Source organism: Strigops habroptila, chromosome 9 (genome assembly GCF_004027225.2).
Source record: "Strigops habroptila isolate Jane chromosome 9, bStrHab1.2.pri, whole genome shotgun sequence".
In the NCBI taxonomy this organism is placed as follows: domain Eukaryota; kingdom Metazoa; phylum Chordata; class Aves; order Psittaciformes; family Psittacidae; genus Strigops; species Strigops habroptila.
The window spans coordinates 19,131,489-19,155,489 of record NC_044285.2 but is presented as its reverse complement, the minus strand read 5'-3'; the positions used below and the strand labels follow the sequence as shown (position 1 = coordinate 19,155,489).

Sequence of the window (24,001 nt, the reverse complement as noted above, 5' to 3'; positions counted from 1 at the left end):
TGTGATCTAAGATTGTAGTAGTAGAAGACAGAGAAAAATATATGTCATTTGAGTGTATTTCAGTGGTTTATTGATTTGTTTCAAATTAAGTCCCTTCAAAGGGGTTCAAAGTTTGGAATCCTAAACTGAGCCTTTTTTCTGCTGCAAAAACTGATTTTTGGTGTCATTACACTTTGCATTTGTTCTGTCACAGTTTCTCTGTGTCCACCAGCTTCCCAGAATCGCCAAGCCACCACCCTAAACACTTCACAACCTTTTCCTTTTCCTTTCTCCCCCATTGCTTAGTTTGGGTTTGGAAGCATTGTTAGGAATCCTGAACTGAAAAAAATTCTCAGTGAAGACCTATTGGCAATTCTCAAATAGAGACTTTGTGAATCCTGCTTTGAAGGACTATGGTGTTTCCCCCTTTTTTCTGTATGCTGTGAAGTGCTGTGTAACACACTGAAGTGAGCAGCTTATGACCCCATTCATAGGCAAAACACAGGAGTCTGATATTGTTTCCAAAATGCTTTTGTTTGTGCTAATAAGAAAAGAATTCCTTACTTGATTTCCGTTTGTCCTCCTGCTTTTCGGGCGATTTGAATCAGCTCTTTCCCATATCTCTCTTCTGCTTGTGCTCTGTTAAGAGAAAAACTTAACTCAATTTCTCTCAGTGGTGCCAGGATCACATTCACACAAACCTTGTAATTGCATTTGAGGTACAGAACGTGAGAAATGCGATTTCTTTGCTTTCCCTATCTCCTCAATCCTCGTGCTATTATTTACTTCTCAAATATTTGGGGTGAGCTATTTCTAGAAGAAATGAGGGAAAACGAAGCCCATCTCCATGGCTTTGATTAACATGGAGTGCTACATACAACTCTGTCCCCAAAACGTTGAATTCCATTAGAATAAGAGGGGTGCAGAAGTGTAGTGAGGATGCTGTTTCGCGAAATAAGCCAAAAAGAAGAGAGCTGACTTGACCCATCAAAAAGAAGGCTGAGAGGGGAGGGATGTGTAAGTTCCAAAGGATCCATTTAGGGAGGGGAGGGACGTGTAGGTTCCAAAGGATCCATTTGGGAAGGGGAGATATGTGTAAGTTCCAAAGGATCCATTTGAGAGGTTGTGAATAGACGGGAGCAGGGAGTAGCAGGAACATTTCTAACTGTTAGAAACATAAGGCGCAGCTTGAAAGAGCTGCGGTGGAGGCAGAGGGGGAAGGTGAGGCTGTGATAGTTTTATGGAGGGGTCAGTATGATGCGATGTCTCACCTAATGAGGAACTGTAACTGGTGACTCAGGGAAGTGGTTCTGTTCTACGGGTAATAAAGAAATACAAATCTTTCTTTGCTGTTTCCCACTCCCCCAGCTCTGGAAGAAATTTCTGTTCTCTGTTATTGCTTTTCTCCTGGGTGCAAGACCAGGGTGGAACTAAGTTTTCAGTCTTTGAGTAGCTGCTAAAATCTATTGAATGAACAATGAACAGATAGCCCGGTGCTAGGATTTGGGGGGGGGGAGGTTGTTAAGGGTAAGTCCACTTCTCAAAGGGGGTTTCAAAGCATTTCAAACAGTTCTGAGTCTAAAACTTGGCATCTTAGAGAAACACGCTCTTTGTTCAGAGAAGGCATTTCGATGTCGGTGCGAGGCCATGCAACCCCGCTGCCTTGTTCTTCCACCCATCCTCCCACTTGGTCATGCTGTGCTCTATTATTGCTATTTGCTGAGTTCCAGTGGTTTGGGGGCAGGTTTCTCAGTTTTCAACACGGCAGCTGCAGGACACGTTTCTGTTTGAGAACACACAATCACACATTCGACTGTTCCTCTGCGCCTGATGGCAGGGAGCACCTTGTGTTGTAGCCAGCTCTGCCAGCGGCTCTGGTGCAATTTCCCTGGTTTGCAACCATCTTCCGTGGTTGCAACCATCTTCCTGACTTGTGGCAGGCTCATCCTGGGGACTTCCCCCCAGCACAAGGGATCTGTCAGGCTGGTGGAGTAGCAGTGCTGGTCGTACAGCAGCCTACGGTCACTATAGCACAGAGTGGAGGCTATTCTTGGCCTCTGTCTGTGGCTCCCATGTGTCTAACACTGCATGTGCAGCTAGTCATCCTGTGCTAGAAATTGCTGAGTTTTAGTGAGCTGTTCCTATGTTACTGCTTTGGGATTCCTTCTACAAGAATGGGGTGCAAAGTATAGTGACAGGCCACACAGAAGTACCACTTTATTTTCACTTTAGATGAATGAAATTTCATTGAAATGGAAATATACCCCAGAGACACAATGCTTCAGGAGTAAAATAGATCAATTTTCTTCTGATTTTGATAACAAGAAACACACATGGCAGAGACTTTGCTTAGTGCCAGTGGATGTGCAGCAATTAGAATAACCGCAGTGCTACAGTCCCACTCGGCTTGCTTGGTGCACAGTATAGCACAGGGAAAAAGCATGGCCAGCTCTTAAGCCAGTCCCAGCTCCTGCAAAACCCTTGGGTCATGAAACCTCAGGCATGGGACTAGACTAGCCCAGGGTCAGAGGAGCTTGACAGGGGGCTGGTACCATCATTTCTCATCTTGGTGCTGCCTTTCCTACCTTCCAGTACTCTTGCGCACAGCTTCTAGGTTTCCCTGCCCATGAATGACATGAGGACAAGCTGAAGCAAACATCCTGCAGGAATAAACTGGAAATGATACCTTCTTTCTGCAATTCAATGCCCGCTATCTTTTCTCCTTTTCCTCTTACCCCAGCATGCACACACACAAGCACACGCACGTTTGCACACGCACTGGAATGTTTTGGGGGTGTGCAAAAGTTCATGGAAACATTAGTTCTTGTGGCTTTCAGATCTGCAAGATGACTGTACATGTATTTTTTCTTCTTTGTGGAAAGTCCTTTGTGCCTCCATCATAAGCCAGGAAGAACCTTATCCTGTAACTTACAGAACCCTCTAGAATGTTTTGTTAAAAAGCACAGGCATATGTAGCATCAGATATGTGCTGCCATGCAGAGCCTTTCTGAAGCCTGCAGTGTAGTTCTGATCTCAATAAGTTATGAGTCACAAAGGAGCTGTTTTAAACAGTTGAAGCTAAGCTACCATAGGACAGATGTGTCTTCAGGACTGTGTGACATAAAATAGGCTTCCACTGGTGGTCAAGAAAAGCAATTCAAGTAGCTTCAGATTTTGATGGGAGACTCTTCACGCTCTGTGAAATAGTCAACTTTCAGTTTGACAGGTCACATCCCCTTGAAAGTCCCTGTGTTTGAAAAGTAGCCTTCAGAAAACCAACCTACAACCAGATGGGGACAGCATGGGAAGAAAAAGCAGGCTGTGACTGAGGCAGGCTGAGCAATATTCATAAGGAGACAGTTCTGAGATGAACTGCTGAATATATAATCCGTATTGTGTGGTCTTCCTACAGGTCATGCGTATGTATGTGCCCCATGCTACCTGTTGGAACTGTTAAAGCCCAGCCACTTCAAAACAGAACCACATTTATTTTTCTAAGTAAGAAGTACAAAAATGAATGGCAAAGGAGTCAGAGCAGCTGTGTAATATGTATTTTCTCACCCACAAAAGTGCCAGCTGCCCACAGCTGCTGTTGAGAGGCACCCGAGCAGCATGTAAAGGATGGACATAAACTACAAGGATGTTATTTAAAGCCTGGTACGGTTGGTGAATGATGCAGGCTGTCTTGGGAAAGGCTTCTGTTAGCGTCTTATATAGGCTTGTATTTGAAAAATGGTCCATTTTTGGTAGCTCCAGAAAACTGAAACAGTGCCTATGGCAACAGTGTGTTCAAAGAGAAAGAAAAATATGCAAGTCATTTGCTCCCTGCAAAAGGGGAAACTTGGTGCTACTTGGGGATGTGTGTGCTACTGTGTGATTCTGGACCAATAAGACCTGGATCCTAATGGAGCTCTGGATTTCTGACTTTTTCAACCTTCTCAAGTCTTTGGGATCCCTGTTTGCTATCTACATCACAAGGCTCGGGCTGAAACCACTCAGGTTTTCCTATATAAACTAGTATCACTGCCAAGTTTGGAATCAGCCTGCTATTCCTTTCCAAATGCCAAGCAGGACAGAAAACAGAGACTGTTCAGACGTTTTTCACTCTGATTTTCTTACCTCTGCTTGAGCAAATCCTCCACATCTTTGCACATCCTCCTCCCATCCAACAGCCGCTGTACAAGCACCTCGTAGCCAGTGTGGAGGGTGAACTCCTTGCACTAAAGATGAAAGATGAAGAGTTGAGCTCATTCGTGCAGTCAGTTTGCAGATTTACCAGACACCTACTGCAAATGGAGCAAATTGGAAAATCCCAATGGATTTAGATTTGCTCAGAGCAATGATAACTGGGGCATGGCTAAGGGCACAGGTAGGGATGAGGTTTCTCCAAAGTGAAAATCTGCAAAAGTTTTTATTAAACCAAGTTTGGTTTTTAATACTGAAATAGCGAAGTGGGTTGTACATTTTGCTGTGTGGAAAGCAGCACTTGCTGTCTTTTTGTGGAAATCATGTTTAGCTTTGGGTGTGGGTTCTTTGCAGAGCAGAGATGTATTAGTAGCTCTTAAGGGCAACAGCTCCTCTTACCATATGTTTTCTGAAAAGAATGGTCAGAGTCAGCCCACTGGCACAGGACTCTCAGTAAGACAGTGACCTGCTGTGGAGGTGTGAGTGGAGAAGAGAAGGATGAATATCAATACACAGGGTGGTGGCTGAGCCACCCAGTCACTGGTGGGGTGTTTTAATGGGAGGATTCAAAAAAGTCAGAATCTGGAGAGCTTAGCAATGTGGATGATGGATCTGCAGGAAATCGGAAGTCTTGTATTTCTGAGATGCTTGCCCGTGAGTGCTGCTTCCCTTGCTTTTGCATTCACCACTCATCTCCTGTGCAATAGGTGGGATTTGCTTGTGCCTTTGGGTCCTTTTGCAGCCTGTCCTGCTCCATGACCCCACATAGCAACTGGAGCCAGCCAAGGTGATCTGTGGTTTCCAACCAGCCACACCAGACAGGCAAGGTTACTGAGCTGGGTGGTGTTTGCTGCCCCAAAGCCAGGGCTCGTATCTCCTCCCAAGGCCACATTCCCGTGCTGTGCTCTAGGACTGCGATCCCTCCCCATCACACAGGTCCATGCATCAGGCTTGTCCCTGCCCATGTGATCTATCAGAGCACACTCCAGTGCATCTCAGACAAAAACATCTGAGTAATGAGAAGAAAAACAATTAGTCTTGCACTTCTTTCATTGTTTTCCCAACTTCCAGATTGCACTGCAGCAATGGTAAATCAGAGCCACAGCAAAGCCAGTGGTGCCGAGGAAACAGTGGGAGCCCAGGAAGGGAAGGGGATAAAGTTGCAACATGTTCTGAGTGTGGCACTGGGAGAGGATTTCTGTGTTCTACTCCTGGTCCTCCCACTATCTCACAACAGGATCAGGACAAGCCATTTTTACTTTGAGAGCCCCAGTTAACCAGTACATAGTGATAATGTTACTGAAACTGTAGTGAGGAATGTTATCTGAGCTTTATGTTAGAGCATTATGGTAAAATCATGGACTGTGTAACCATAAAGAGAATGAATATGTTCCTTCCCTCAAGCAGTTTATGTACAATATAAGTGCTTATATATGAACTGAATACAGTTTATACATCCATCCACTGTCCCCTAAGCGGTTATCATTTAATAAATGCACTAGTTTATTGCTTTCCACCATGACTGTGAAGAAAAGAGCTGTTCAAGTTTTGGGACTTGGGAAGGATCCTTTGTCAAGCAGCAGCTGGACACTTTTGTTTGTGGCTTTGCTTCCTTGTTGCTGGGACTGAGAGGAATAGGACAAGCTCTGGGGACAGATGGCAGTGGCTGATGGCAGCCTCAGTACTGCTCACCCAGGCCCCAGGGCTTCTATAGAGATTTGAAGCCCTGGGCTGCTTCAAGAGCCAGGATCAATTTCTGCAGAACATCTTTGTAAACCTGGAGGTTGTAGTAACATTTCCAGTGCTACCATTCTTGAAAGCAGTAATTCCTTCTTCCCTAATGGACACACTTATCACAAGCAATGGAGAGAAAGGAAAGACAGTAGGATAATGGTTCACAAGAGACATAGACAAATGCCTCTACCAGCAAAGCGTCTGCACTGCAGAGCCAGACAAGATAATAATGTAGATAAAAGAATACAGAAAGAGTGCAATGGATCCGCTGTTACCGTTGTTGCCAATGCAGGAAAATAATAAGATGCCACATGCTCATCTGATGCATATGATCATCCCTTAAGAAACAGGATCTCAAAACCAAAATGACAGTTTTCCTAATGTTTCCAAGGGCATGTTACACACACATCCCAGGGAGGAATCCTGCTGTGAAATAAATGAAAAGAAGCAAGGGTTTCCCATTCATTGAGCAAAGCAGGAAAGGTTCTTGACAATACCCTGGCAATGGGCACGTCAGTTCCCCCCTCTCCCTTTTTCTTTCTTTGAGGCCATCCCAATGGCACAAGGCATTGCTGCTGTAAAACACCCTCATAGATTGCTTCCTCTGCCTGGCAGAAACCGCTCTGGTCACATTCTCCACAACCATCTCACAGCCCAAACATTTGGATGGTGTATTTCCAGATGCAATTCACTACATCCCATAGCTGTGCACACAGCTTCCTTGTCCCAGAAACACTGCGCAGAGGTAAGTGAAATATATGGGCTTGTATCACCCCGGCAGTCAGGCATACTGCCATGAGCAACAACCGAGAGGATAAGCACACTGTAAAGTTACTCTGCCATTTCTGTTCAACATCGCTCTTTGTTTAGTAAATGCTAAAACTCACTTGCAGCACATCTAACAAAACACTCTCACAGTCTGCGTTAGAGGATCCTTTGTAAGCTATGCTGCCCTGGGTAGCACAGCAGTGCAGTCTTCTTGGAGCTCTGCAAACAGGCTTACCTCCAGGATGTGCACCGGCTTTTTCACTGGCACTAATGCAAAGGGAACAGGTTACTGCTGCTCCCCGCTGCCCATGACAGATTCTCTTCTGCATCTTTTTGCCTTCCTGCTTCCTGACTTCAATGAATTTAGAAATGCAAAAGCCAGATTTCACTTATTGTAACTATAGGATTATTTTAGCCCTTTAATGTACATAGAAAGATGCTTGTTTGAATGTGAAATCTGTAATAGCACTTGCTCACTCCTAGATTGCAGACTTTCTACCAAGCAGGAGATGGGAGTAGTGTTCTCACTGTTCATTCTGTTCCCTTGTGTGCACATGTGCATGCCAAGTGCAAACAGGCAGTGCCTTACTCAACAGTTTTGCTTTATCTGTTGCCTGCTGACACAAGTAAGACTTGAACTTGTTAAAAATGGAGTCACTGCAGCCACATCTAAATGAGAGCTGAAATCTCTGATGGAGACATCGGTTCCTGCTTGTTAGATGCATCTGGGTTTTGTCCCTATGGCTGACCCCTGTAAAAGGATTTGGCTCCAGCCAGGTCTAAAAAGGACTTTGTACCACAGGCACTCATTTAATCTTCCTTCATTTTGGGGGGATCCATCTCAAATTTCCTTTATTGTCCTCACTATGTGTTCCTGAAGAACGTGTAAGCCCTATCTCAGAAACCACAGCACCTGCACCCTAAACCAGGACTGCCTCAGCCTCCCAAGCAGCAGATCTGGCTGTGGTCTAACATGTGCAACTGGCACCTCACAGGCTACAGCAAGGAGGGAGAGGAAACACAGACAGTTGACAGCCCAGGATTAGATAAGTTTAAGCTGTTCTGGTCACTCGCCCTGTGACATTGCTTCTTAATTCCCAACCACAGTGCAGCCATAAATCATTTAGGCCTCAGTTTACTTACACTAACATTTCCCTTTTATTGCAACAACTTTTTTTGTTCTTTTTCCATGTGTTGTACAACTGCATCCTCTCTTCACCTCTCCTTGAACCCAAACAAACCTCCTGCGTCCTTTCTGAGATACTGGTTCTTCATTCCATCGATTTCCATGTGTTCTTATAGTACCTGTTCAAGGTTGAATAAGTCCCTGCTGGACAAGGATGATACTCTACTATTCCAGAGAAGGCTAACTGATGCTTTGTACCATGGCATTAATGTCTGCTGCCTAAGAAACACTTCTGGTCCATCAGAGGATTGTATTTGCCTTCTTCCACTATCAAACCATACCAGTGGCACCTAACCGAGCTACAATCTATTGATGTATCTCAATTTTCTCCTCTCCTGCAATTTTACTTACTGAGGTCCCAGAGGGTATTGGACCTTTTTGCTACTGATTCTTACTCACACTTTGCACTTTGAAACTTTAATTTCATCTGCTTTCTGTTACCCCAGGCTTGAAGGTCATCGGATACCTCCTGTACAATATTTCATCCTACCTATTTGTTTCAACAACAGCTATTTCCAGCCCATTCTTAATGTCTTATGCCAGTACTCCAATGAATATATTGAATGAAATTAACCCTGAGACCAGCTCTCGAGATCCCTTTCTCCAGCTTGGGCATTTCCATTTCAGCACAAGCCACCAGCATCTCATCCAGAGCAGTGTTTTTGCCCACTTTACTGTTATGCTTTGTCTGTCCGGTCCTGTTTTGTTTTTCTTCTCTAGTTTCTTAAGTATTTCCTCTATAGCACCATAACAGACCCCACATTTCCTTTGTCAGGACAGTCAAGACAGCAAGATTGTGTCACGTTGAACAACTATCTACCCTTGCTAAGCTGTCTTGCCTTTATTCTATTTTCCATTTACCATTAGGCTGTTAAAACTGCAGTTTTGGTCACCTCTCAGCTGGGACTTCATGATGATTAGAAGAACTAACAAGGAGTAAAAGAACTATTTTACTTTTTATTAGAAATTAGAAAAATGCTTTAGTTAGGTAATAAATGTGTTCATTAAATGTGTGAAACATCATTTGCTTACAGCGAAAACAAGGTAGTTGCTTGGAATGAGATGATTTGAATCACCACTGCTCATTTGTTTCATTGCCAAGAAAGTGATTCCGCTTAGTCAAAGCGTGTGCGGTTGTGAAAGAGGATTTACTCATTGTTATTTTAATAAAAAAGATTAGTTCATCTGCGTTGTCCAACAGACCTATAATCACTTGTAAGCAAGTGCTTGACAAAGGGATTTCAGTGTTGCAGGCAGATTTGTATTGTCCTGAGATTCTTCCATGGGGAAAATCACAGCTGATACAGAGGCAGCATCTCTTCTCCTCTTCTCGTTTACTAAGGTTGCTTCCCTCGAGTGCAGTGAGCAACACTGTTCCTCCAGAGATGAAAGAAATGTGAAAGGGAGTATATGACTGAAACCCACAAATTTTATGCTCTAGTTTAACCAGAATAGCTTTTCCTTGAACACTTTAAAGGAGGCATGGAAGACTGCAAGCAGAGGTGTTGACAGTAAGCACACTGGGATACGCTTTCTTCTTTCCCATTTCTTTCTTCCTCTGGGGCTTAATGCTGCTGCTCCCTCACAGTAGCACTTTTCTACAGCGATGGGTGCCTTGGGACTGTGCCATCCCATCTGGCAGAAGTTTCTCCATAGGCAATCACACAGGTAAACATCGGGAGTTAATTGTGGGAGAGATTATGCGCTGCAGCCATGAGGGAGAGGCTCTGAGGATTTTGGTTTCCAAGGCTGCAAGTGGGAAGACCGATGGTGTCAGTTCCCTGCCCAGAGGGTAGAAAGTTCAGGATGAAGATAGCTGGGAGGTGACAGTTTCTTCTTTCCTCCTGGTGGCACAAAGCTGAGTAACCTCGTGCCAGGTCTTGTGTCTTTAGCTGAGAATCAGCTTTACAGCACATCCCTTCTCTGAGCCTTGTGCTGCGGGTGCTAAGAGAGTACTGCAAGGCTTTTTGAAGAGCAAGTAGCTATGGTTTGAAGTCACAAGGGTACTACTGCAATAATAGCAAGTAGGAAAGACTAAAATGCTTTACTGGATGCTGAGGCAGGGTTTTGGTAAATAGCTATTACAGTGGACTGAACCGAAGGAGAATACCCAGGCTTGTATGCGGAGCATGTGCTAAACTGTACATTCTTGCATGTCCAACTACTAATATTCAGAAAGTGACAAGAATTGATCAAGTCCTTGCAGCTGTGCTGTAGGAAGTGTGAGCTCTTCTGTTGTGGCTGGTTTTCCTGGAGCATTTCTAACACCATTTGGAGACCCAGAACCCTTTTTAGAGGTTATTTCCATACCACAATTCATACCTCTACCTGCTCCTGCAGGATAAGCTGGCTTGTCAGCAGCTTAGCATCTCCCTCAGGGAAGTGCTTTGCACAGAAGCCGTAGGTCCTGTTTGGTAAGTGCCACTGCAGCTCCACCTCAGCTTCTGCAGCGTTCAGGGGAGCTGCAGTCCTGGCTGTCAGCAAAATAAGTTCTCTTCCCCAGCACCTCCAGCTGCAAAGCCTTGCTCTTTGCAAGGAACTAGGTCCTAGGTGGTACACAGGGAGAGTAACCCCAGGATACAGCATGGCAATACCACCACCCTGATGGAGAAATAGGGCTGGAAGAGAAATAACTACATAGCAGACACTGGGTGCATTGTTTGGTATGTGGCAGGATGGTGCTGAGCTCCCATGATGGTAAGGATAGTATCAAAATCTGCATGTTGACTGGTTTGCACATCTAAGGTGGGCCTGCCTGCAAGTGGTAGTGGTACAAGCACCAGCAGTTACAGCACAGCTACCGTTTCAGCCTGATGACCCGTCGTTTAGGAATTAGTTGAAATGTATTATCTGCAACTATTCAAAAGTATTTCCAAGTCTGAAAATATTTAGCTCTGAAAGTGCATTCCTTGGCTTTGTTCTTAATGGTATTTGCCCAAGGGTTTTATCAGAAGTATTATCAAGATGGGGTTTGGACTGAAAATGATAAATGTTGCACACTCACCTATATAAAGTCTTCATACAGATTTTCAGAAGAGAAGAAAAAGAAAATGACACCAAATCTGTTAGGGGTATCTGTGGAATTTTTTGAAAATCAAACTTTTTTTGTACCACAGCTTATCCGTGTAGTTATGGGAAACTCCTGACAATTTTAGTAAAACAAAAGCTCAAGATTCCTTTTTCCAGGTTCAAACATTAACTAAGTACTGGAGTGAGGAGAAGGTTTAAGGAGAACGGGGGACAGTGAGTTTTGAACAAGCACCATTCTGCCAACACCTTTTTCAACTGTCAGAAAGAAATCCTTTCTATCCACAATTGCATCACTCATGATATCTCAGTCCTGGATTGTGAGTAAGTTGTACCGACTCAGTTATATCAATGAACTATATCACTGCACTATACCACTGTGTACTGGCACTGCTTAAAAAGAGTGTTTCTAGATCTTGATCTCTTGATCTGCTAGTCTCCTTGTCAAGAGCTCTGTCAAAGGCTTAGTATTTACTGGTGAGCAGCAAACAGATCTAATAGCCAACAGTCAAATATGATTTATAATCTCAAAGTATATTTGACTGGGCTGGATGTTTTCTATCATGTCCTGGTCTTTCATTGTAATTGAATCACTTTATGGTTGGGGTTTTTTTTTTTCCCCAGGATACTTTAGGTTTTCCCAGTATCTCTATGCATATATTCACATGATAGCAAGCGTTTTTAGGAAGTTTATTGCTCTCTTTCTGCTGCACTCAAGCTATCCTGACATAAATAACAAAACAAAATGGGATAGCAGCCACTGATTTGTGTATCTGCAGTGTTGCAGCAGAAGCCTCTAACCTTCTCTAACAGTCTCTTCTGACCTATCCTTGGTGTGAGATGAGTCCTTCTGATGTGATAACAAAGTGGTTAATGAGTTTAAAAGTGTATGTCCATGTTGCATACGGCTGTACTGTGTGAGAGCTCCTTTTACTGGCCAGAACTGGTTGGGATGTACAGGAATGCTGTGATTGCTTGTGCTTTCCAACACTGAACTGACAACAGAATTTATGCAAGAGTATATGGCTTTTCCACATAAGCAGAAAAAAGCAGGGAAGGGCAGGTGGGTTGGGACTGGCTGTAAATTCACTCTTTGCACACTAGAAACATAGATGGTTGCTAAGGATGTAGGTGGCTCTCTTGGGACTTCTTGTGATAATTCTGGGAGTTGACTCCGGCATTTTCAACACGAGGCTTAGTTTGCAGTTTCACTGCAGCCCGGTACCGAAATCTGCGAAGCAGTACTTTTCCTGGGGAGCAAGCAGGATTTACTGCCAGCCATAGCATAGATGTGAACCTTGCATGGGACCTTCAAAAATCATTGGCATTTGTAGCATTCCAATGGCTGAGCTGCTAGATTGCTGCCTTGAGCTTCCCCCTGTAATGAGGTACGGTAGAGAACTTCAAATGAAAGCAGAGATTCTCATCAGGCTTCAGTTCTCCAGCAGCTAGGATATTCAGAACTAAAGTGCAATTGAGATTTCACAAACTCCATGGTTCAATTGCAAAATTGGTGGCATTGAGCAAAGCCGGCAGCTTCCCAGTGGTGGTTTGCTCTCTATGATATTTTGGGTTTTCTCTGAGAAGGAAATGGTTGGTTCAGAGTTCTGCTAACAAGATGAATTTGCTCCTCAGCTTCCTGAGCCTTCATCCTCCTCCTTGGCATCCTGGACTGCTCATGCGTTGTGTATCAGGCATTCTTATAGTCACAGCATGATATTTGGCTCTCTTCAGTTTTAATCACCCCATGATTTATGTATAGCTACAAAGGGATGGCTGCACAAAAGCTTTCTTAACTTCTGCAGGTGGTTTGTTGGCTGGCAGACTAATGGCACACAGGGAACAGACTTGCAAAGTCTCGATTCCAGCCTAATAAAAGAACTCTGCTTGTGCTTATTACCTCCATTTTAGCTTCCCTTCTAATAATTTGGTTAAATAACATTCTTAGAATGCACAATGCTTCCTAGGGAAGAAAAGCTGTAGCTTAATTTTTGGTCTCTTTGTAAAGAGTGCAAGCGTTCTGTTTTTCTTTGCAGAGCAGTGTTTTTATATATCACAAAATCCAAGCTTTAGCCAGAGGGACTGAAGGATGTGACAGTGGTCTTTGAACTTTCAGCTTCTTTCAAACATTACATGGAAGAAGCTTTACCTTTTGGAAGGCAGAAGCAGAGCTCTGGAGACATGCCACAGTTTCACCTCCTTTCCACTGCCCATCTGCCTGTCTCTCATAATGTCTCAATTCAGGAACCTTCCACAAAGGGCACAAGCAAAGTCAGGGAATGGAAACCTCATGCCACCTTTTTCACAAGAACACGTTTTTCATACTGAGAAGAGCATCATCTGTCATTTATTGTTTTATTCCAAGTGCCTTGTATTGTAAAGCAGCCAGGGAAAATAATGCACCTTCCCTTGAATTGCACATATTCTTCCAGGTTGAGATCATGCTTTTATTTGCCCATTCCCACTAGTTTTCACTAACTTCAGCCTTGGCCTGAAGTTCCTGAAGGTGGGGGTCTTGGGATGTTCCTGCATCTTCAGGATGTGGCATGCTCCTACTGCTTCTGCACCAGGAAAAGGAGAAAGGGGCCAGCAGCCAGATGTGCATCACAATAAGGAGTGTGACAAAAAGCTAGGAATCCATTCAGAAAATTCAGATATAACAAACTTCCAGAACAACCTTTGTGATGAGAATGGTGAGAAATGGGACAGGAGGAAGGAAAATCCCTCACTAGTTTTAAATCAGAGCTTGATGTGGCTGTATGACACAGGTCTGAGGTGGCGGCATCCTTTTTCTCAGTGCGGTGACTTCAGACAACAGCTAAATCCATAAAGTAAGGTGGCGTCTTCCTGGGAGCCAACAGAGAGGCCCAGTGTGAGCATCAGCAACTGCCTTTCCTAAGGCACGGCACTGCTTTGCCATGGTGCCTTCTGGAGTCTCATAGATAAATGTGTCAATAGTGAAATCGCATGTTGCTTCAGTCTCTTCTTGAAACGTACGAACTACACAAGAGAAACTGGAAGTAAAATAAGGAGAAACAGAATCTGAAAAGTACGGGGTACTTCTGTTTCATGCAAAATTATGGTTAGAGTTTATTTTTGTTTCTATTCCTCTTTAGTTCATCCGCTTCCAAGTCTCTTCTCTTTTATAAGAGAGCTCCTCTCCTTCTGCAAGCACTGTGGGCTCACGCTCAGACATGTGAGTGAGGCAACGTGAAACAACCCTGACTTTCCCAGGCACAGAGGCAATTGTTCAGCAGGTCATATAGAGCCTCTGGAACCAGCCCTGCTCCGTTGGTACATTAGTTCATTAAACCCCATGTGTCTTGCTACTCCCTGTCTTAGAAACCTTAGAATTGTTTCCTGTTAGTCCTGAAAAAGGCACTAAACACACCATTCTGCTGCACCCGTGCTCTCTGCTTCCCCTAGGAGAAGAGCCAGGCATTTTATTAGTGGTCTTTCCTGGCACGTAGGGAAGGGGAAAGCGTCAGGAAATCTTGCCGGACTCTTGCAGTACAAGGGGAATGAATTAAACCTTCAGTTCATTTCTTAGTAAGCTACAGATTACCATTTCCATTTTACAAGAAATCCTCACCACCTAAATAATGATTGTCAACATATCCTGTTACTCAATATGATGCAAGATATTCTTACACTCTGTTAGCATGGTGTAGCACAGGGTCCTGGGCAACTGTGCAATCCAACAGGACAAAATCAACTTCCAGCTTTTAGAATCTTAAAAGGGGGGGAGGGAAGTGGTCATGTAAGTAAAGTGAAGCAGTTTGTCCAGTGGAACAACTGCGCCACTATTGCATTGCCTTCTGGGAAGCATTTCTCTGTCTTTGCTCCCACTTGCATAAATGTCTTTCCTGCCTTATACCAAAATAAGTAAAACTGGATTATTTCTGGGGCTTTATGAAATGCTGAATCAGGGAGGTATTTAGCTGGATGTACCCTCTCTCTCCTGCAAGCTCCTAGGCTATAGGAAATGGACAAGATCTACATAAGCGGGTGCACACTAAGGGATCGCACCAGCATAGCTATTTTGGAACCATTTGAGCTGTTAAAACTGTTGCATCAGCCCGACTGTCACGCACAAGGTGTCTGTTCACTCGAAACTGCCTTGTCTTTTTACCAGCAAGAATAAAATCCTTGTTCCATTGCGAAGAGCCTCAGCATTATCTGCTTTAGGAATGTTGTATGTTCCCATGAGCTGCTCTTGTACAAAATGAACTGCTATCACTTCTAGAGCAGGGTGGGAAATAGTTTTCCTGCCCTACAAATTTAGGTGAGATTTTAAACGTCCACATTTCACCACAACAGCAAAACAACAAAAAGAGACATTCACACTGATATGAAGAAGAAACTTGCTCTGAATGAGGCAGATCTGATTGAGACATCCCATTGCCTAAGCTGGCACACTATTCACCATCTGCTGTCTGTATAGGGAAGAGGAATTTCATCTTAATCTCCCCTTTCTTGAGCTGTTTTATTTGTATGAATCTAGTGGAGCAAAGGGAAGGCATGCCGGGACTCCAGGCTGTTGTAGGGTAGACTGTGGGCCATGAAGGCTCCAGTTCCTGCTCCAGACTAGGACTCCCCCTGCAGAGCTCCCCCAGAGGGCTGGTTTTTGAGTTTGGTCTCCTCTTTCGTTAGAAATTTCACTTCAAACCTTCATCTCCATAGTAAGCCTTCACCAGATGGGAACTTTGTCTTCAAAACCTAGCTTTACCTTCCAAAACAGCTCCCCTACTTCCAGTAAAACTGTGCTGCTGAGCTCCTATTCACTTTTCTGCTTTGCCGCCACCCTTTATTTCTTATTTTTCTTTCCTTTTAGGAATTAATTTGTCCTGCACAAATCGCGAGCAGCACCAAATGGCATTTTGGTGTGAAAAGTTGTTACTTTAAAGAAAAAAAAAGAAAGTTTGTGGTTTTCTATTTAGTAGCTCTGAATGGATGCTGGTATCTCTCAGCTGGCCCAGCTGGTCAGTTTGCACTTAATTCTCAAGACTAAGAGTAAATAACTGATGCCTTTCACTTCAACCAAAACTGAAGTTGCATCGGGAGTGTTTTACCAGGAGCTGTGGAACTTTCCAGCTCCTCAGTCTTGTTCAGTGATGTTTTCCCACCACTTTGGAGATGTACTAAACTCCAGCTACAGTCAGGGAGCAATTCTTTGGGGAACCGAAAAGCTGTTGGGATCTAGATGCATATTTTCAACATACTTTTTTTCCTTAACCTTGATAACCTGAGCAGTGCTGAATGATCCCCATGCGGAGCTATGCCCTACAGCCCTCACCTCATCCCTGCCTCAAATCCCCACATTCCTCCTGAACAACACAGGGAACTTTGGAGGTTATTGAACTGTGGCTGCTGAGAAAAGTTTTATTACAAACCTTAGATTAAACAGGAGATGAAACAGGTGTTTTCTGTGCCACCTGCCCGCCAGAACCTACTTTGCTGCAGCAATGCATGAAAACAGAAACAGAAAAAAGGTCTTTTTGAGCTCAAAAGAGCTGAATAATAATACTGAAAAATCTGTTCATGAAGCAGCCTCATTTGCCTTCCCCACAGGCATGCAATGGGTGGAACTGGGTTGAAATTCAGAGCGGCGCAAGGTCAGTGTCCCCAGTCAGTCAACTTTGCAGAAACAGAAGTGGTGCAAGTCCATGCTGCTGCCCTGTGGGAGTGCAGGCCTTGTGGGAGGAAAGGGATGGGCCATGAATCACCCACCCCGCAGGAAAAACCCATGTTGAAATGAGATTCACAGTGAGACTCCGAGCTTTACCCTGGAGAGTCTGTGCTGGGAGGAGAGGCAGGGAGCTGGGATGGCTCAGCCTGCAGGAGAGCTGGCTCAAGGTGACTAAATACCCAGTGGAGGGAGTAGGGGAGATGGAGCCAGGACTTGTCAGTGGTACCCAGTGACAGGGCAAGAGGCACATCTCTGACCTTTGCATCAAGTGCTGTTACACAGCCACAGGACCTGTTCAAAGCCATGTGTGACAAATAGTTGTTTAACTCCAGGTGGCGTTCACTAGAATTGTCTGTGTATGTGAAGGTGAATCGAGAGTTGATGGCTCACCTATCCCATATTTAAAATGCAGACTCATGGCACAGTTACAGTTGGCATAAACAAGAACCCTCTGTTTCTCTGAACCCAAGCAAACCCCATTTCTGCAGAGCAGGACAGACCAAAAAGAACAGCTATAACTGCGTTAAAAATGTTAACAGAACTGCCACAGTGACTTCATCAATCCACCAATTTAAGCAGTCACAGCCCCTAGATAAGGCACTCACCTGCATATGGTCATTGGGAATTTTAATAAAACCTAATTACATAGCTAATTATTTCAATCAGTGGCCTAAAATGAGCTTTCCATAAACCCATTAATCTACCTGGTCTGGGAAGCCTTCTGCAGCCTCAGGACCAGCCCACTGTGTTTAAACCTCCCCCAGATACTCCTCCTTCTCATAAGGAAGATGCTCAGCCTGGTGTGCCACATGCAGGACATAACTGAGCAGATAACCAGAAGCTGCAAACATAAAACTCTAGTCCTTCCATTTGAGCTCATCACCAAGGAAATGAACCACCCTGAATGTGCTGTAGTTGGCTCCTGACATTCCCTCCTAGTGCTGTTTCAGGAATACAGGAGGTGGAAGTAGACATTGACCTGTTTGTCTCACTATCGATACCTGTGCTGGGAGCGTTAACTCATTTGAGGTTCATTTGAGCTGTTGTGCTCTGCTCAGAAGGGATTTGTGAAGCACCAGTGTTTCCACAGCCGTGACAGCTAATTGGGTTTTCTACTTGTGAGATTGCACCCCCTTCACCAGTGCTTCTCATTGCCCCAGTGAACAAGGAACCCTCTCAGTTCAGCTGAGGGAATGTGGGAAGAAATCACATAAGAAAGAAGAAGAGAGCAGCCTCTTCTATGGAGATGAAGCTGACCCAGCAAACACAGACATCCGCTGGGCAATTGGGTCAACTTTTCTGAGTTGGTTCCCCCTCTATTCCCCATTTCACAGTTTGTGGAGTTCAGAGGGATGCAGTATGTACTGACAGCAGATCCTGGCCTGCCTGCGTGCCAGTGAGTGCTGAGATTGTTTGTTTTAATTTGCCTTGTGTCAGTGGATACAGATGCAACTCATGCAATCCCATTCGAATGAGGCTCGGTGTGGAACGGCTTGCAAAGCTGAGGTGCCAGGGTGAAAGGTTTGGCAGCCATGTCTTTCCCTGCCTGATCCCAGCCCTGCTTTGGGTGCTGGGGGCTGGCAGGAGCCCTCACTAGCCCCTCTTCCTCCTCCTGACAAACCTGCCCTGTCTTACTTCCTTCTGCTTCAGAACAAGGGGCCCTGTGAAACTTAATCTCTACAGGAAAGCAGCTCCTGGTACAAAAAGACTTCCTTTTCTGAGTAAACCAGTTGATATTCTATTTCTTCTGTACATCACCTAGGGAGTCTATAAAATAGTTTTACTGTGACTTTTACCATCATCTCTGCACTCTTGTACCACAGTTAAGTCTCATTAGAAGTTAAATTATTTATGAAAATAATTACATCTTTTCCTGGCATATATAATAGACCGTTGCGTGAAAAGGCACAGTTGAGAGGTTCACCTACAAAGTCAACTTTGCATTGAACCTGATGTAGAATATAGCCTGAAGTCAAAACAAGAAAGATGAAGCAAGCATCTATGTAACAGGCTCTTTATCTTAAGCACTTCCATGTCTCCCAGTGCTGTAGCATCCGACCACAGGTACTGCATTGGCAGGAAGGTGCTAAGGAGAAGTCCAGAGCAGGGCAGGGAGGCAAATCTTGCTATCTCATGTTCAAGGCCTGCATCATGTTTGCTGGCCCATATCTCCAGCTTACTCACTCTTTTAAATTTAAGCTCTGAGAATGCACAAGCCCTGAGCTCATCCCACAGCTGAGAACAGAGAGCACTTCACACACCTAATTCCAAGCACCTTAGGAGCCCGTAACACATTTTCAGAATTGACTTGGCCACTTGAGTTTGATTCAAAGCTGCCCAAGGGAATAGATTTCCTCCCATTCCACTCTGGGCCCTTTGGAGCCTGCCCCAAAACCAAACACCTCCTTTGGAAGTCTTCCTCATTCCCCCTTCCCAGGTGGGTAAGGCCAGTAAGCACCTACCTACTTCTTGGCTAGAAATAGCTGCATTTCACAAGGTTGCAAGTCGAGTGTTGAGCAGCATGTTGGAGAAAAGCAAAATAGAAGGAATAGAACAGAAGGAAAAGGCAGTGACAAGAATTTCAGAGGAAAAGCAAATGATAAGCACAGGAACATAGAATGAGAACAAGAGAGAGACTCAATCCCTGTGACAAAGAGAAAGACTTTCTTGGTTAGTGGGTTTTTGTAACAAAAAAAAATCAGTTGCTCGGCTCTCTGCCTATTAACATAACCCTGTTAACATGAAACTCAGCAGACGTTCTCCCTATTAACATGGGAATGTGCCTACCTGGCTGATAGGGTGCTGGAGAAGACAGGTAACATCTGTTACATTTGTGCAGCAGCCCAGCAGAATATGAATCCATTAGCACCTGCCCCGCACTGGCTATCAAAACTGATTTGTGTTTGCATCTCACTAATGTTTTCCAAAAGAGATTATCAGAGGGTAGGAAACTTGTGCCGAGAAGCATGTTTTGGTGGAGGCTTTGAGCACATTTGACTTAAACCATCACAGGGTGTGTGGAGGATATAAAAGTAGAAGTTGAAATTAAGAAATATACTGGTTTGAGCCCAGGCCATGCTACACAGCAAGTGTGAAAGCTTTAGTGGAGGGCTATGATTAAGTCATGGCTACATTTAATAGGGGAAAAGAGAGATTAAAACTTATACCTGTTATGAGGAACAATTCGCATTTTCCTGGAATGCAGCACACTGTTCTTAGGAAGTTTGAGGGACTTTGGGGAGGAATGAATGGGGCTCTTCCTCTGCTGGCTGGGAAGATCTGCTGCTTTTAGGGTTTCTTTAGGTATTTCACATTGCTATAGATAACTGAAGAAACTAGATGATCTTAAAGTCCTTTCCAACCCTAACTATTCTATGATGGTAAGAGCAGGGAGTTCTTGCTCTGGTGTACCTCGTAAGGGGGGGCAGCAGTGTCCTCAGACAGGTCTTAGAGATCAGGGATCTGTACTGAGCAATCTACTGTGGTGCCGATATGCTTTCTGGGTTTTAATCATAAAGACAGCTTCTACTCATGGTACAAATCAAACAGAGGAGATAGATAGATAACTGCTCACTGAAGCAAACCACGCAAATATGTTTCCCTCTCACTAATGGGCATAACAGAACCTTATGAATGCAAAAATAATTGCTGATCTTGTGATTCGGGGGGCAAGCTGCCTGCCTCTGCCACATTGTGCAATATCCTGTAAGTTTTCATTTTAAAAGACTTATTATTGCATAGCTAAAACTGCCATCCTGCAACCGGATATATTCCTGCCCTCTTAATCAAGCTTGGTGAGACAATGCTCTCAGCCAAACAATATTAAAGACAAAGATGCTTTCCTTTAAGGAAGGTGTTAGCTTGAAAGCTAAGCAAGGATTAGAGTCATGGTAACATGACAAAGCAGAGGAGAGAAGTCAAGGGAAGAGGAGCCACAAAGAACTGGCCTGGCCAGATTGCCAACTGGTGCTCATCACCCCAGCCCTGCTCCAGTCCCTGTAGTACACATCATTTATTCTCACTGAAGTTCAAGATCTTGAAAGGGAAATATACCAAATGTGGCAGTTCTAAGAGTCAGAGGGCACATATCCAAAGGGAGTCCAGAGCTGCAGCTCCCAGGCTAGCACTGGCTTGTGGTCACGTCCTGCCCTGTGTGCTGCACTGTGCAATCAGTAGCTGTGCAGCAGAGGAGGTGCGGAGCATCTCGTGCGGATGTGGTTGGGCACAGTGAGGGTTAACGCAAAATGAATTTGTGTATTTCCTCATTGCATTTGATGTAACTGTTCAAATGTGGGTGGGGAGGGCTTCCTGGAGGTGCCGAGAGGAAGGGGGTTCACCAAAATGTGTTCCTGCTTCTGCCCTGCTGCCAAGAGAGGGTTTACCCTGAAGGGTGGGTGGAGAGAAAGAGAACACAAGCAGCAAATACACTGTAAAGGGACTGTTCTACTTGGCCTGATAGGAAAATGGCAGGAAGAATTCATATACCTTCATGTCTTTCTTTAAGTCAATCCCTCATGCTGGAAAAATGACTGCCCAGACAAGGGACAACCACAAAACATCCTGTTTACCCAACTCTGCAATGTTAGAACTTTGATGATGCTTTTTCTTTCTTCCTTAAAACCCCCACGCCAGAGGCAATTCCAAGAGAACTTTGGATTGCCCTGGAGAGAAAAATGACGAGGGTCTTTTTACCTTGTAACTGCAGAGAAGGAGCTTGAAAACAAGACACAAAAAGGTTCTTCAACCAGAAGTCAAATAAGAATGGAGGGTATCTACATGGCTTAGTACCCGCTGCTAGTTGGGACTGTTGGGCTTGGCTCTCGAATGTCACTGCTAGTTCTTCCTCCCAGTGCTCTGTCCGAGCCCTGGGCACCTCTACACCCCGTGCATGCCCTTCTGCACCTAGAAGCGGGCACGGGCTGCAGAGGTGGCTGAGCAGCAGCATTTGCACACAGTCAGAGCAGCAAGAGAATCCAGCCTGGCACTAGTAACAGTTCACCTGCACTGGGGAGCCACTCCTGAAGCTGGGACACTGCCCCCAGAGACACACAAACCCTTCCAGAAGCAGTTTCTGGACCTAGCTCAGGAACCGGGAATGCCAGTCGTTTCATGTGGACTGGATGTATTCTTACAATGCAGCCTTCTGCCGAGGAGCTAGCACTTGGACTACCAAACAGTACGTTTTTGTTTGGAGTCAAATTCGGGCTTTTACTAAACTAAATTTAAAACACAGAACAGGATTAAATGGGTTTTGAACTATATATAGAACCAAACTGTATTTTGAGAGACTTTTAAATGCAGATATATTGAATGTAGGAAATACTCACTTACCCAAAATGCATCTTTAAACTGCAGCTGTGTCATTATTACTGCTCTGTGGAGGGCGAGGAATCCTTCAGTGAGTTCTCTCTTGGGCGAGAGCAGCAGCAGCCACAGCTCCAAGCCCTGTTGCTTTACCCCAGCCAAAGCAGAGAGTGAAGCACATCCGCAGACCTGTCTCTTCTGAAGTCAGGCTGGTGAAAACAGCATTGGGCAGTTTCAGGCAGCTCCACGTAATGAACTATGGCTGGGACGGGACAGAGGGGAAAAAAGCTCTGGCTCACACAGAGAGACATGCACGCACTCAGCACTCTAACCCCAAACCTGTTTCTCTGCTGGTAAACAGTTAATATTGAAATGAGGAAGCAAGGAGATGTCAAGTGATGTCAGGCTGCTCCTTGCCGTGTGTGCGAGTGAGTGGCTTGCAAACTAGAAACCAAAAAAAGAAGTAAAATTCAGCTATATGGTCTGATCAGCTACAGGAGAGAGAGCAATTGAAATGCGAAGGAAACCAGCACAATACAGAGATAAGCTGTGGAGGAAATTAGCACCAAACTATCATAGAATGCTGTGGTCTTACAAAGAAAAAGATGTAAATGAAGCCTATGAGCCACATTTCTCCTGTGGTTAGAGGGGCCCATGTCTTTGCACACGGGAAGTATAGCTCAATGTTGCATTTTTGCAACTGAAAAGGCTTTTCAAGACTCTGGTTAAATGAAGAACACTGAAGTGTGCAGGTGTCTGCACGCTTTTAGATACCTGTACGTCTATATAGAGAACATTCCTCATTTGCATGCCCTCATGTAAATGTTACTATGAATAACCAAAAGATGTGAAATTTAGAAGTAAAATCCAAACTCTTGAAAAAAGAATTGTGATAAGAGAGCTGAGAGTTTATTGGCACCGGGCCCTGAAGTGAAGCTTCACAGACATTGTCCGGGTTACCAGTAGTCCCTCCATGAGCAATCGGTAGCTGTGCTTCAGAGTTTCCTTCCTTGTGGACTGAAGAAGGCAGGGAACACGCAGAGACTTTGAGAGGGAAAATGGAGAGTGCAAGCAGAGGGCAGAAGGGAGAGTTTGCAGGGCCAGAGGTGTGAAACTGCTTTGATTGTCACAAGCAGCAGGAAAAAAAGCATCATCGCAAGAGAGGGGGAGCAGGAGAAACGTGAGGATTCTCTTGCAGAGGGTGCTGGGGGAGGAGGGAAGCTTCCTTCCGTAGGGAAAATTCCCTGAAACATGTATTCTGAGGGCATGGGCGCTACTCATAACACTTGATCTGTAAGCAGGAAAAGAATATTTTAAAGAATATTTTATCTCAGTCTTTCTAAAACTAAATGTTTCCTTTTACTGTTTCAAACCATCAGCTGTTTTGATAGCTTTGCTCCTGTTGGGTTTCATAACAATGTCTGGAGGGCACTTTGGCCCTCCAAAATGATATGCTACCTTCTCATTAGTTTTAGTTTGGTCTCCAACCAAAAAGCCAGTTATTTGTTGGACTCTCATGCTGGGCTCTGTGCCTGTCTCACCCAGCAGCACTGGGGTAGGACAGTCACCTCCCTTGGAAGCAGCCTCTCATACACCATCAGCTTTGTGTTCTGGGGGAGTTCATCTCTTACTGTTGGCTGGAGAAGAGCCTAAACCATGCTCCTAGTTCAGGTATTCTCATGAGCTGTCAGAAATGAGCTGATGTTAGCCCAGCCCCTGGCTCTGGTGAAGCAGAGCTGTTGGGCAGATTCTTGATCTGGAGCCGTCACCAGCATGGCTGGGTTACATCCAGAGGGTGCTGTGCCTTGCAGGGGCAGTCAGGCTCTGCAGGGCTTTGGAAAAGGGAGGAAAATACCTCAGTTTTGCAGCTGAAGAAATTGAAACCTGTAGCAAACAGTCAGGGTAAATATGTCTGTGCGAGAGGTGCAGGCCTGGGATGGGGTTTGTGGGATGCTGACGAGGTGCGAGTGATGCACAGAATTCATAACCCTACATGCTCATTTCCCCACCTCTGCTTGCTAAATAGCTCTCTGCTGAGCCGCGGGTGCACCTCCCTGCTGCACTGGCCGTGACTGGGGTCAGGAAAACTGGGATAGGATTATTTTCCTTTTCTCCCATAAGCCAAAGCA

General features: G+C 44.7%; 1 protein-coding gene across 4 annotated transcripts in view; it reads right to left on the bottom strand.

Annotated features, from left to right (window-relative positions):
- PSTPIP1 (proline-serine-threonine phosphatase interacting protein 1) overlaps positions 1–22,393 on the bottom strand; it is a 52,559-nt gene extending 30,166 nt beyond the window's left edge. For 3 of the 4 annotated variants that reach the window (XM_030497755.1, XM_030497756.1, XM_030497757.1), the window contains exons 1-3: positions 21,900–22,393; positions 4,099–4,199; positions 544–618 (exon numbers count right to left, since the gene is read on the bottom strand). In XM_030497755.1, the coding sequence (XP_030353615.1) occupies positions 544–618; positions 4,099–4,199; positions 21,900–21,932 (209 nt within the window). In that variant the 5' untranslated portion in view covers positions 21,933–22,393. The remainder of the gene's footprint in view (positions 1–543; positions 619–4,098; positions 4,200–21,899) is intronic. The other variant, XM_030497760.1, reaches the window with a different exon arrangement.
- Positions 22,394–24,001: the final 1,608 nt, after the last annotated feature.